This window comes from Tiliqua scincoides, chromosome 5 (genome assembly GCF_035046505.1).
Source record: "Tiliqua scincoides isolate rTilSci1 chromosome 5, rTilSci1.hap2, whole genome shotgun sequence".
In the NCBI taxonomy this organism is placed as follows: Eukaryota; Metazoa; Chordata; class Lepidosauria; order Squamata; family Scincidae; genus Tiliqua; species Tiliqua scincoides.
The window spans coordinates 98,175,401-98,189,164 of record NC_089825.1 but is presented as its reverse complement, the minus strand read 5'-3'; the positions used below and the strand labels follow the sequence as shown (position 1 = coordinate 98,189,164).

Here is a 13,764-nt window from a genome sequence, read left to right as displayed (position 1 = left end):
CTGGAGCTCCGCCGACGGTGTGGCACGCAGATAGCTGCCCAGTTGTTATTGTGCCTATCTCCCAAGGTCGGAGCGCTCTCTGCTCCCGGCGAGAAAGAAGGACTCTAAGGCAGAAGTTCTTCACCACACTCCTTCTTTACTATATACAAATATTTACAGTCCAGATAGTACATACAGTACACGATTCTCAATACAAACGGACGTAGCCTCCGGCTCAAAACTACTCTGCATCTCCCACAACTTTGCTTGCCCCTGCTGGAACTTATACTTCTTGCAACCAATGAGAGTGTAGGAAATACTGCACAGTCATGCTGACTATGCAGGTGCTGTCACACGCACACACACTCACATTACTGTCACCTGATGCACATCACCCGATGTTGCATCAGCTCCAAGTTCCCAGGGTGCTGTGCTGGCTTGCTCTGGCCAAGGCTTCAGGCCTGCCACTATGCAGCCAGTAAATTACATGTCAGGACTGGGGATCAACCTGTGACAGATGCAGTATTCATACTGTATGGAATCATATATATAGAGAGAAATGCAAAACAACCATCATCTTAGAAACCGATTTAATTACTTCTCTTCTCTGTTAGCAGCTGCTTGGAGTTGAGATCTGGTTTGAGAACAATAACATAGCATTTAGGTAGAAAAATGCAAATCAGGAGGCCAGTGTTGGAGGCCAAGATGGAAAAGACCTCCACGGCCACCACGTCTTTCCCCTTGGTGCTCAGGTAAGCAGGAATGAAGGAGATCCACACACTGCAGAAGACCAGCATGCTGAAGGTGATGAATTTGGCTTCATTGAAAGTATCTGGCAGTTTTCGGGCAAGGAAAGCGACTGTGAAGCTGGTGAGGGCCAGAAAACCAATGTATCCCAGTACAGAATAGAGCATGATGATTGACCCTTCATTACACTCCACTATGATGTGCTCAGTGTGGGAGTGCATGTCAACATCTGGAAATGGAGGAGAGGTGGACAGCCATACAGTGCAAATCCCCACTTGAATGAGGGAACAGGAAAGGACAATCGAGTGGGCCACCTTTTTCCCCAGCCATTTCCTCATCCTGTTCCCTGGCTGGGTGGCCATGAAGGCCAGGACCACAGTGACAGTTTTTGCCAAAACAGAAGAAACAGCCACAGAGAAAATGATGCCAAAAGCCGATTGTTGGAGAAGGCAGGACACCTTGCTAGGTTTGCCAAGGAAGAGAAGGGAAGAAAGGTAGCAAAGCAGGATGGAGCTGAGAAGAATGCAGGTGAGGTTCTGATTGTTGGCTTTGACAATGGGAGTGTTCCAATTCTTTAAAAAGATCAGTATCACCATAACTGTTGTTGCTGTAAAGGAAAAAGCAATAGAAACCAAACCAATTCCTAAGGGTTCCTCGTAGTTTAGGAAGGCTATCTGTTTGGGGATACATTGATCTTGGTTCTTGTTTGGGTACTGATGTTCTTGGCATTTGACGCAATGAGCTGCATCTGAAAAGGACAAAGAGAGTGTCAGTAGCTGTATGAATCCAGAGGAATGATGGATGGTTGAAAGCAAACGTTAGACAAGAATTCCTCATTTTCCTTGTGAACAATGCTTAGTATCAGGGGAATGACAAAATGCAGCAAGTGACAGGCACCAGTGGAGTTAAGTGCACTGTATAACGGACTGCCTCTGAAGTCTTTCAAGGTTCCTCCCTTGGTTTTGTAGTTATTTATTTATTTATTTTTAATTAACACACATAGATATACAAACATATAACAGACATTTAGGAGTGCTCAATATCATATACCATTAATCATTAACCATACTATATCTCCTAATCTACTACTCATCTACTTCTGCCTCTTATTAGTTTATCCATTAATTTATATAATATATACTAAATTTTCCCTAATGCCCTGTACTATATTTTCTAAATTTTCACTTTCTATCAGACATAAACTTACTTCAATTATTAATATTAAAACAAAATAATCTAATTACCAAAGTATAACAACATATAAAACAATTTTTCCATCTACTTCTAACTCTTCTACTCATTTATATATTTCTTATATCAAATATATTGGATTTTTCCTAATTCCCTATAATATCTTTTCTAAATATTCACTTTTTATCATCTCAACTAGTTCAATTACTCATTAAAATCAAATAATAATAATCTAATTTCCAAATTATAATAAAAGCAACAATCTCTTCTAATACGTTCTTTACCATTCTCCAATCCAATTCTCCAATCGGAATACATTTTTTTCTTTAACATAATAACCACCTATAAAACAATTCATCCACACGCTACCATTTCCAGCTATTTTTTTCTAATTCATTCTAATTCATATATATCAATTTTGTATATATTTATTTTTTAAGTAAATTTAAACCAGTTGTTAACTAAATAAAATCCTCCAATTTTCTTTAATCCTCAGGTTAACACTCAGGTTTCTTTTTCTTTGTTTCTTTCCATTTTTTTTTCTTATAATATCTTTAATAATTTATCTCCATAGCAGAATCCAATAAGCCCACATTTTCTTGTATAAGGTATGTTCATTCTTCCAATTAATTGGGATATGTTTTCTTCTTCTTGTTCCAACAAATTTGTATTTTGTGCACCCATGTTACTCTGTCCATCTTCTCTGTTTCAATCTCCATCAGCATCCCCTCTAGATCCTGTTGATTTTCCACTCTTCTAATTTCTGTATCCACTCTTCTGATGATGATTTCATTCCTCACCATCATCTTTTTCGCTTTCTCCATCTGTTTATCTTCAGTTTTCTTCACATCTTGCAATTGCTCCTTGCACACATCTATCTGTTGAGAGACAGTCTTTAAACTAGCTTGAATCCGCAAGGACCAACTCAACTGCTGTCTTCTCATTGTGAGCAATTTTTCCAAATTTTTGAGGATCATTTGAGTCCAAATATTTGGATCAGGCTCCATCTTGCAATCTCTCTCTAATCCACAAGATGTCCACAGCGTATTATTCTCCTTACTGCCACCACATGTATTTTCAGTCAGGCATTTTTCTTACAGATAACATTGCGATTAAAGGAGAAAAACAAAACGAAAGAAACAGTCTCAAGGAGACAAAACTCTTTCAAGTCTAATAAAAATTATGTCCACAAGAAATTCTGGATTTTAGTCCACACACCAAATTATATTTATAATTATAATCCACAACCGATTTATTCCACACAAAGATAAAGAGCACTTTCAACATCCTTAAAACGTTTCTCATTAACACCTTCAGTGTATCCAGGACTTTTAGCCAAATCAGTCAATCAAAGCCGGGGACAATATTAACACATACTTAACTTAAATTTCGAATTTAAACTTTATGTTTCATGCTTTTTCTTCCGTATGGTATCTTAGCACGCAGCCAGCTGCTAGATTGCAGACACTGCACCTCCCCCAATACTGTCCCAGACAATTAGGTTTCTGAGAAGAAAGCCCCCCCCCCCATATATAATTGCAAATATTTCCTGGAAAATCAGCAACTGTCAATCACCTGTCTGGTTAGATATCATGTCATCTGGACATGAAGTACAATCATAGCAACAGATTGCTTTCCCTTCTTGAACCGTTTTGCTGTGTCCGACACGGCAGCTCTCAACACAGGTTGAACGAGGCGGATTCTAAGAAGAAAGAATGGGAAGAAAGGCTGAAACAAACATTGGAAGCCCACCTACATGACCATCCTTCTCTTTCAGTGTGCTTCAGCTTATCAAGAACAGGAGATCAACTTGATCCTGACCAGCAACAGCGAACTCCCCTGTTGCAAACTACCTGCTGTGGACTCCTGGGGTATTTGACTTCAGGGAGAGTCGGTAGAGAGATTTGTTTTTCCTACTGGGATTCAAAACAGTTCAGAGCACAGTCCAAAAGAAGTAGGACATACACCAGGATTTGGTTTTAATCCCAAAGTGCCTTTCTGCTAGCAGAAAACTCAGCGTGCTATTATTTCATCACGGGATTGGCAATTGCACTGGAATTCCTGGCCCCTGTGCTGCCCGGTGTCAGGATCAGAGAATACTGCCCCCCCTCACCGGTTGCCACCCCTTAGCATCGCGTCCAGGCTGCACGTGGTCTCCTCTGGCCCTCTGGAGGTCTTATAAGGGCTTTAAACATAAGGGCTTTTAAAAGCCTTCCAGAGGTTTCAGAAGGCCTCCAGAGGGCAGGAGGAGGCCATATGCAACTTCCCCAGCCCCCAAAAGGTCTCTGAAGGGCAGCTGAAAGTGGTGAAAGTGTTGGTTGGGAGGCATGGATGCAGGCATGGATGCTGGCAGGGGGGCAGAGGGGTGGAACCCTGGGACGTCTGTCCCCCTTTACCCTCCATGGTACACGAGTGCCCAGTAGCAATTAGATTCTGAATGGGGTAGCATCTAAGAATAAAAAGAATGGGACAAAAGAGGAAGTTTCTTTTAATACTCAACACTATGGCCATCCTCCTTTTTTCTGTGTGTTTCAACTTGTTAAAAGGTGGGGCCCTCCTGTGAGTGGGGCCCAACTCAAACCCGAGCTCTCTACTCAATATTTTTCTCAATATAGGTATATTTATTTACCATCTTTTCCTCCATATAGATATTTGAATACTCAGCATGAGAGGATACATGCCTTGCAAATATGTTTAAAATGATTTTATTCTGTGTCTGTAGAGGACAGGAATGACCCAGTACAAGTTTAGGTTAAAGTGGATGGGGATATTTACTTTGGGAAGGGGAACTAATGGTGTAGTCGTAGCAATCCTACAAACCCTGGATAATTCCGATCTGTGACTCTAAGGCTGCAGTCTTATTCAGTGTTTCTCAAACTGTTGGTCAGGACCCATTAGGTGAGACTCGAACCAATTTTGGATGGGTCCCCATTCATTTCAATGTGCATTTTACTTTTTATATATTAGACTTTAAGCTACCATAGTATGTATGTTGAGGAAATGTTTCAGATCTGTACTTTTAACAAGTTACTATGTATATGCTTTTAACAATGATAGTCAATGGGTCTTACTCAACGTAAGTGTGGATAGATTTACCGCTTCTTGAATGTTTGGGGAAAACAGAAAGAGTAATATTCATAATAATATTACGAATAATATTCATTTGGATATTAGTTTTAGATAGATGTACTAATGGTTTGTTTCAGCATTCCTACAAGACATGTACAATTCAAACTGTGACTGTAAGGCTGCAATCCTATATACACTTCCCTGGCAGCAAGCCCAATTCAACATAGTGAGACATATTTCTGAGTAGTCAGGTATACGATTGCACTGCAGGGGTAAAATCCTTTGGTCACCCTGCACTGCTAGGATTCACATTCCGGCATTGTAGGACACTTTCTGGCTGCCACAAAAGGAGACTCAAATAGGTTGTTGGCAGGGTTGGGTATTGGGCAGAGAGAAGGAGTAATAGGGCACTTCAGGGGAGGAACAGGGGTCGGTTAGGAAGGGGAGGGGTTGATCTGGTGGGAGTCATGCATGTCGAATCCTATCCCCTAGTTTTCAAGCTTCCCCACCCTCTGGATCACCTCGGGCTTATACCAGTTACAGAGTTGGCGTAGGTACAAGGAGAGGTACACAAAGAGAGTCTGGTCCAACAAGAAGCTGATGGAAAATACCAAGATCCAGGTCTACAGAGCTTGCGTCCTGAGTACACTTCTGTACTGCAGCGAGTCATGGACTCTTCACTCACAACAGGAGAGGAAACTGAACGCTTTCCACATGCGCTGCCTCCGACCCATTCTCGGAATCACTTGGCAGGACAAAGTTCCAAACAACACAGTCCTGGAACGTGCTGGAATCCCTAGCATGTATGCACTGCTGAAACAGAGACGCCTGCGTTGGCTTACTCATGTTGTGAGAATGGATGATGGCTAGATCCCAAAGGATCTCCTCTATGGAGAACTTGCGCAAGGAAAGCACCCTACAGGCAGACCACAGCTACGATACAAGGAAATCTGCAAGAGGGATCTGAAGGCCTTAGGAGTGGACCTCAACAAGTGGGAAACCCTGGCCTCTGAGTGGCCCGCTTGGAGACAGGCTTTGCAGCATGGCCTTTCCCAGTTTGAAGAGACACTCGGTCAACAGTCTGAGGCAAAGAGGCAAAGAAGGAAGGCGCATAGCCAGGGAGGCAGACCAGGGACAGACTGCACTTGCTCCCGGTGTGGAAGGGATTGTCACTCCCAAATCGGCCTTTTCAGCCACACTAGACGCTGTTCTAGAACCACCTTTCAGAGTGCAATGCCATAGTCTTTTGAGACTGAAGGTTGCCAACAACAACAAGGTACAAGGAGACCCCTAGGCTGTCAGGGTGCCTATACAGAGGTAAGGGGAAAGTATGCTCCTTTACATCTCAAAGGCCTCTCAATCCTGCCCCCTACATAAAATGCAGTGCATGCCTCCAGGAATGCTCTCATGTTCAGGAATATTCCCAAGCAAATGAAGAGGTGACCTTGCTGAAAGATTTTAGCCCTACCTGCTGAAATCTGCTATTCCACACAATGGCCTCATCATGGATGGTAAACTCTTGACTTGGAGAAATCTTTCCAGCTCGGATCTTAAGGAAGGATTTATTGGGGAAAGTGACCCAGTTGATGACATCAAGTCCAGAAGACAGTTCCTCTTTGGCAAACCAGACTTCATGGCCAGCACCATTGTTAAAGTGGACATTCTTCAAAAAAGAGTGCATCTAGATTGGACAAAAACAGAAAACAGTTATTAACTTCCATGTATATTGCACACTGTATTACCAAACTCCTGGTCAGAAGAGGTACCTGTAAACCTGAGATGTTCAAGTTAAAAGAACTTTTTCATTCATTAAAAACTATTAGAATACGCTTGGCAGTTCTTCCTCATCTTCCTCTCCTCTCAGCTCACCATCATATCCAACATTTCCACATCTATGGGCCCAATCCAAACTTGGCAGCACTGATGCCACTATGCCAATGGGGCCTGCTCTGCATCCTGCAGTGTGGGGGAAGTCACAGAGGCCTTGTCAAGGTCAGGGAACAATTGTTCCTTTACTTGGGGCTACGGTGCAGCTCATTGGTGCTAGAAATTGGATAGGATTGGGCCCTAGTGAAGTATTCAATTTGTTCCTCTACTCAAAAGTTTCCAGGGAGCTTTGTAGATGCTTTCACAATGAAAATTAATATTTCAGGGATGTGTGAATCGGGGCAGTAGGTGTGGCAAAACTGCCCAGTCGTTGTCCTTAGAAAAGCAATGCAGTTGCCTGGCCTGCTTACACCCGAGGAGGCTATCCTCACCCCTGCTCTCTCAGGTGTAAAGAGAGCCTCCTCAGGTGTAAGCAGGCGGGACAGCTGTGGCACTTTTCCATGGGCTACAAAGGGGCAGTTCTGTCTCACCTGCGACCTGAATCACATGTTCCTGTTATATTCCCCTTTTTTTTACATTTTGGAACTTAAGGCTTCAACCCTATGCTGTTTCCTAGGAGTCAACCCCACTGAACACAATGGACTTTCATCAGAGTAGACATGCATAGGCTTGGGCTATAAAGGAATGTGCCTGGGATATCCAAGAGGTCTGTCATCAAAGTCCTGCAAGATTCAGATCTGCTTAGCTTTAGCAATATGCACCCCCCCCATGTGCCTGGGAAAATGATTTCACACACACCACCTATTCAATCCACAGCAAGTTTACATAGAAGTGATTTCAACTGTGCTCCTATTATCTTCCTAGTAATTGTGCTTGGGATTGCACCATACATAACCATTTCAATACAGTGAGGAATATACCTGCCAGGGTTCAATGTTCAAAGGTTTGCCTGTGTCTCTGTTCAGCATTGTTTTTGGCTTGGATGTATATATGGCATTTAAAGCATGTGCTACAGCATAGAGACCATTGTAAATACGGTAGCTCACATCACTCATCTCAATCTCAAATAGAGTCTTAGGCAGACTCTCCAGTTTCTCCTCTCCGGTGCAGTGTTTACAAGTATTAATTTCCACATCACTGCAACACCGGAATGCAAATTTGTAGAAAATGCAGAGAAAACGTGTGAGTGACTTTTTAGGCTTTAGAGTCTGAAGGAAGTCCTGGAATCCTGGCACGGCCTTCATGGAGATTGTGAAAGACAAAGTCCCATGGAATGTTTTTGCACAGAAGCTCTCAGTGTCAACAGTGCTGACGAAATCCCAATGAGGTGACATGATCCAAACCTTCCCTATAGGACGTCTATCTATAAATTCAGCTGCATATAAAATGAGTGCCAATGGTTCCAGAGTCTGAGCGTCCCCGTCAACAATAACAACGTTGACTGTAGTGGATGAAAGTGTGGAGTTTATCCTGAATATGTTTTGCATGAATGCATTTTGAGTGGTATCAAAATTAAGATCCTTGGCAACGACAGTCCTTTCTAAGAAGGCAACACAAATGCTATTCCGGGCCAGCAATGGGGTCAGCCTCTGCAGAAAGCCTTCTCCACTATCATTGTCTGAAACAATGAGACCAATCCAAGTCCATTGGAAATGCAGTATTAGCTGGACTATACCGGTGTGCAGAGTACCTTCCCTTATTGCCATCCAGTATATAAAAGGAAATTTATTTCTTGTGACAGGTTTCTCATACGTACCATAAGTAATCTAATGGGGGAAAACATGGCTCATAACTGCTTTGAAAATTAACCACTCTTTTCCAAACCAAAATATTTATTACAATCCAGACTTTTGCTTATCAATGATATGCTAAATATACTGAACAATGTATCTTTCTATACATTCCCATTAATAAATTATAGTAAGTCTGCAATTGTATGCACACTTTCCTGGGAGGAAGCCCCGTAGACAGTGGCTTAGCTAAGGGGGTGCAGGGGGTAGCAGTTGCATTGGGCATCAAGCTTTAGTGGGACAACAAGCTGAGCTTGATTCTAGTGACCAAAATTGTGAAAATTTAGGTATGTATGAATAATAGCATCATGTTATATATCACTGGAAAGGAAATGTAATGCAGAATGCAATGAAACAAAATGGCATTGTAATATCTGTATTCTGTCAAAATTTATGGCCAATTAACTAGAAAATACACAATCATTAGCTATGCCACTGCCCATAGAAAACAATGAGACTTACTTCTGAGTAGTCATGCATAGGGTTGTGCTCCAAATGAGTTACAACACATTTCATTTCACCATTTCCACAAACCATAACTTAATGTCCTGAAATGGGTAACTTATTTGATTCAGACAAGCTATTTTTTTGCCGAGCTTCAAGTTTCCATTTTTTGAAAGATTAAAATCACCTCTATGGTTTGTATCCCAGAATATGAGACATGACTAAGCAATATTGAAGTCAGTGTGACAAGATTGGTGTGCTTAAGCTTAAGAACAGTGTATATAACGGGCTGCATTTATGACACATTTTCTGGGGATACAAACCTGGGTGCTATACACTGAAAGGCATATTTAGGGCAGGAGGTCTTGCTCAGTGGTAGAGCTGCTGCCTTGTATGCCTGAAGATCTGGGGACACCAGTTTGAAGCAACCAGAATGATCTGAGAGCTGTCGACATGCTGATAATGAGTTGACCATCAGTTGCAGGGAGGAGTTGCTGTCAAGTTGCATTGGAGGCAAAGCAGCCAGAGGGAGGCCAGACTGGGAAGGATTTCAGCTGTAATTAGGCTTTCAATGAAAGATTAGAACTATTCTATTATAAAGGTTCTTGCGGGGTTTTGAAAACCTTGCTATGCAAACCACCTTGGATTAAAGTCTGAGGAGAAATTTGATGACCAAGAAAGGCAGTACATAAATACCAACATTAGTATTGTCAGGCTTCGTGTGGGGGTGAGGCGGTTGTCGTCCGTGGAGCTTGGTTCCCTTCCTCCCAGGCCTTCCCAGCAAGGGAGAGGAGGCCTAACGGAGGGTGGAGGGGAGTGCCTCAGGAGCCTCAGCTGGGTGACCAAAGGGAGGGGGTCACAGCACCCTTCACCTCTTCTCTGTCTCTTGAGGGTGGTGTTCACCAGTGGGGCAGCAGGAACCACTCCACACCTTGCCCTCCTCACCCTCATCACAGGCCACTATTATGAAGCCCTCTCTGCTCCACCCTTCCTCCTTCACCCTCCTCCCACTTCCTTACAGGGGCCTGAGGCTCTGGTCCATGCCTCCCTTCTTTCCCTCATGTTTGGTGGAACAGGCAGCTGGGCGGGTGCGCTCAGGGTCCAGGCAGCCTCTCATCCTCCTCCTGAGGCTTTTGCTGCCAGTGGGCCTCTCCAGGTCTGTCAGGGTGGGATGGAGGCAGCGACCCCAACAACAACAACAACAACAATAATAATAATAATAATAATTTCTTCTGAATAAACGATTTACTTGTTGCATTGCATTGCTCCTATGCAATTCTTTTCAAGCTAAAAAAGGCATTCACTGATAAAGTCCCAAATAATATAAGAAGTGAAGAGAAGTTTTATGCCACCAGTTCATGCATCTGAATATACATACCTGTGGAAACTTGTAGTGGCTAAGAATGTTGGCCATTTGGATGACATACTCTACTGTGAATCCCCCAATGACAGACAAGACATTGCCTTTCTTTTCACACACGTAATTGAGTTCATTCCTTTTCTGTTTGAAGAGTAGATCCAGGATGCACTTATACGTGTCCATTCCATCAAAAATGTTGTCATAGATTTTAAAGCCCAGGGTCACATTGGGCAAGAGGTTGTGATTCCTATTGATCTCATGAATGGCAAAAAGGAAGGCCAGGACATGCTGATAATGTTTGCGCTTTATTCTGAAATTAGATTGACATTGATGCAGTGATAAGGTCTAGCACATTGTAATGTGCACCACATATATATTTACAGTAGTACTACCCACAATGGCATTTCTTTGAGCACTGTTTTGCTACAGTGTTGTTCATCCTGGGCATGACTGACAGCAATTTTCAATCGGAGCAGTGTATTCTGGCCAATCAGTGTCAGGTTCTTGTCCCATCAAGAATAAGGTCTTTTTTAGTGCTGGTTTGCACAGCACACAATTTTAGGGGACAATGACAACCACACTATTGGATATTTGCTTGTACAGTGAAAAACATCATTCCAAGTACAATGAGGAAAGGAAACAAAACTAAAGAGTTGTAAGGAAGAGGGGTGCAGGAATGGAGTTGTTCATCTTACCAAAACAAAAATGATTATGTAAGGGAACATTTCTTCCTTTGTCCTGAAGTAAGTCTTAGCTGCTGCAATGGATCTACTTTGCCTGTGATTTTACAGGTGGAAGTCCAAGTGGATATGTGTAGGTAGTTTTTTGCCAGGAAGGGAGATAGGATATAAACAGAGGTGCTTTCAATGATATCCGCTCCCTTCCTGATCATGGCATTGCCCCAACCCCACGCTGTTCTTCCCAACAAGCTGCACCTGTTGAAATTCCACCCCAGTGCTGCTGTTTGATCTCTAGTCTTCATATTTCAAATAGCATGATGGATACTAAAAGAAATAACTTACGAGAGCAGGCCTTTCTTCATTGCTGGTAGTCTCTGAAAATTGATTACAGAGTGTATAGGACGTATAAGAGAGAGGACCCCACCAATGACAGCATCTCCTAGCTTAGTATCCCCATAGCTTCTTTCAAATTCACATTTACTGGGCACTTCCTCCCAACAGACTAGAGAAGGGAGAAGCAGCAGCAAGAAGAGCAAAAACAACCACTGGGCTGCAAATGCGTGTCTAACGCACCTGCATCTGAACGTCTGCATCCTGAACTACAGTTCCAGCTACAATGATATCTCTGTGTCTGGCATCCTGATGGAACCTCACTCAGGAGGAACAGGGAAGCAGCATGTGTGGTCACAGAGATGTCTCCCCAAAATGTTTTGAAGAAGAAATGTTTGGTGATCTCTGTTCCTCCGTGGGGCACTGATACAGTTCAGAATAGATCCACCTCCTTTTGAAATATGGGTGCATTTCTTACCAACTGCGCAAGGAAGGAAATAACAGTAGTTTGGATAATTACAGAGTATCTGAACATCTCCCTGATCGTCTTTGTGAAATGAAAAACATAAATGTTGACAAAGATGAAATGATATGCAATTTTGTGGAAGGGAATCTGAACTGGGATCACGGTGAGATGTGGGTTGCCTTCGTTGTGATCCCCATTCAGTTTTCACCCCTTCCCATACATGAGTTGCTATATGTTAGATAAATCTGATAAAGGAGTGCTAGGCAAGATGGACCAAATTTTATTATAGTACATATGAAAAATGGTCTGTTGGAATTTTTTTTAAAAAAAACATTGGGGATAGTATTTAATGTAACAAAACAATGGTGGATGGTAGGGGGGTTTAGGACTTTAGGACATATGGTTACATTTCCAATCATGCTCCTGTGTGAAAATTTGAACAGAAAGAAGCACCAAATGGTTTGTTAATGCAAACATGGTTCTGTTTAAAATCATGCAGCAGTTCCCAAACTGGGAGTCTGAAACCCACCGGTGGGACTTGACCCCATTTTGGTTTGATTGTGAAACTGACAGGGCAGACTGTGCAGGTGTGGATGATGCTGGGGGTATGGATGGCAGCTAACTGTGGTTCAGGATCCATTATGTGTGTCATGAGCCAATTTCAGGTGAGTCCCCATTCACCATTTTAAATATATTAGACTTGATACTACCACAGTATGCATGTTGAGGCATGTTACAGATTTGACATGTGCACCCTTCACAGTCCCCAGATTGCCTCCAGAGGGCAGCCAAAAGCAGTGGTCAGGGGGCAAGGATGGCAACAGGGGATGATGGCGGGGGGGGGGGCAGCTGGCTCTGAGGGGTGGCACCCCAGGGCATTTTACCTCCCCCCCCCCCGGTATGCCAGTCTCCAATAGCAATAAGATTCTGATGGGGTAACATCTAAGAATAAAAAATAGGGACATAAGTAGAAGCTATCTTTTAATGCCCCCCACTATAGCCATTCTTTTTCCAGTAGGCTTCAGCTTGTTAAAAGATGGGGCCCACCTCAAAACCCAACTATCTATTTGATATTTATCTCACTGTTTAACTCAATATAGGTATTTGGTTAATCAACATGACATGCTATGTGCCTTGCAAATTACATTTAAAATAGTTTTATTCTATGTCTGTAGAGGACAGGAATGATCCAGTATGGGTTTAGATTAAAGTGGACCAGGATATTTAACTTTAGGCATGTGTACTAATGGTGTACTTGTAGCATTCCTACAAGACCTGGGCAATGTCATCTGTGACTCTGCAATCCTATCCAGTGGTTCTCAAAACTTTTTAAACTTCTCAGACCCACTGTATCCCCATAGCTGCCCCTTTCCCCTCCCTGCGGGGTGGCAAGGGCAGCCGCAAGAATGGGCGATGGGCCGAGGACTTACCAGGTCTTGAGAAGAACCACTGGGAGCGTTGATGGTACTGGCAAAGGTGATTTATTTTTGTCAAGTATTTCACATTCATTAGGTTCCCATTGCACCACTGGGCCATGAGCCCCTCAAGTAGGCTTTGTTCACAGTTCAAAAGTCCAGACTCATTTGGCTCTGCTGGCCAAATCAAGACTCAGTCCGCAGGCTGGAAAGGCTTGGTTCAGCAGGAGCTGTGCTGCCAGTGCCCCAGGAGTAGAGGGTGTGGGTTGGGCACTTGGTCCATGTGAACTTCGGTAGAAGTCAGGTAGGCTGGTCCGGGCTCCTTACACCCTTTCCCTGTAACGCCACTACTAAGCTCTTCAGGAGTGGTTCTGCACCCCTGACCTACTCCCAGGATCTATCAGGGCACTCTGCTTCTGGTCCAAGGTAAGCTGTTCTTCACCCCAAGGGCCAGTGGTTGTGAGTG

General features: G+C 43.1%; 1 protein-coding gene across 1 annotated transcript in view; it reads right to left on the bottom strand.

Annotated features, from left to right (window-relative positions):
- Nucleotides 1-569: 569 nt before the first annotated feature.
- LOC136652513 (vomeronasal type-2 receptor 26-like) overlaps nt 570-13,764 on the bottom strand; it is a 28,776-nt gene continuing 15,581 nt past the window's right edge. The window contains exons 4-7 of the mRNA XM_066629455.1: nt 10,426-10,717; nt 7,734-8,579; nt 3,493-3,619; nt 570-1,474 (exon numbers count right to left, since the gene is read on the bottom strand). Coding sequence (XP_066485552.1) covers nt 570-1,474; nt 3,493-3,619; nt 7,734-8,579; nt 10,426-10,717 — 2,170 coding nt within the window. The remainder of the gene's footprint in view (nt 1,475-3,492; nt 3,620-7,733; nt 8,580-10,425; nt 10,718-13,764) is intronic.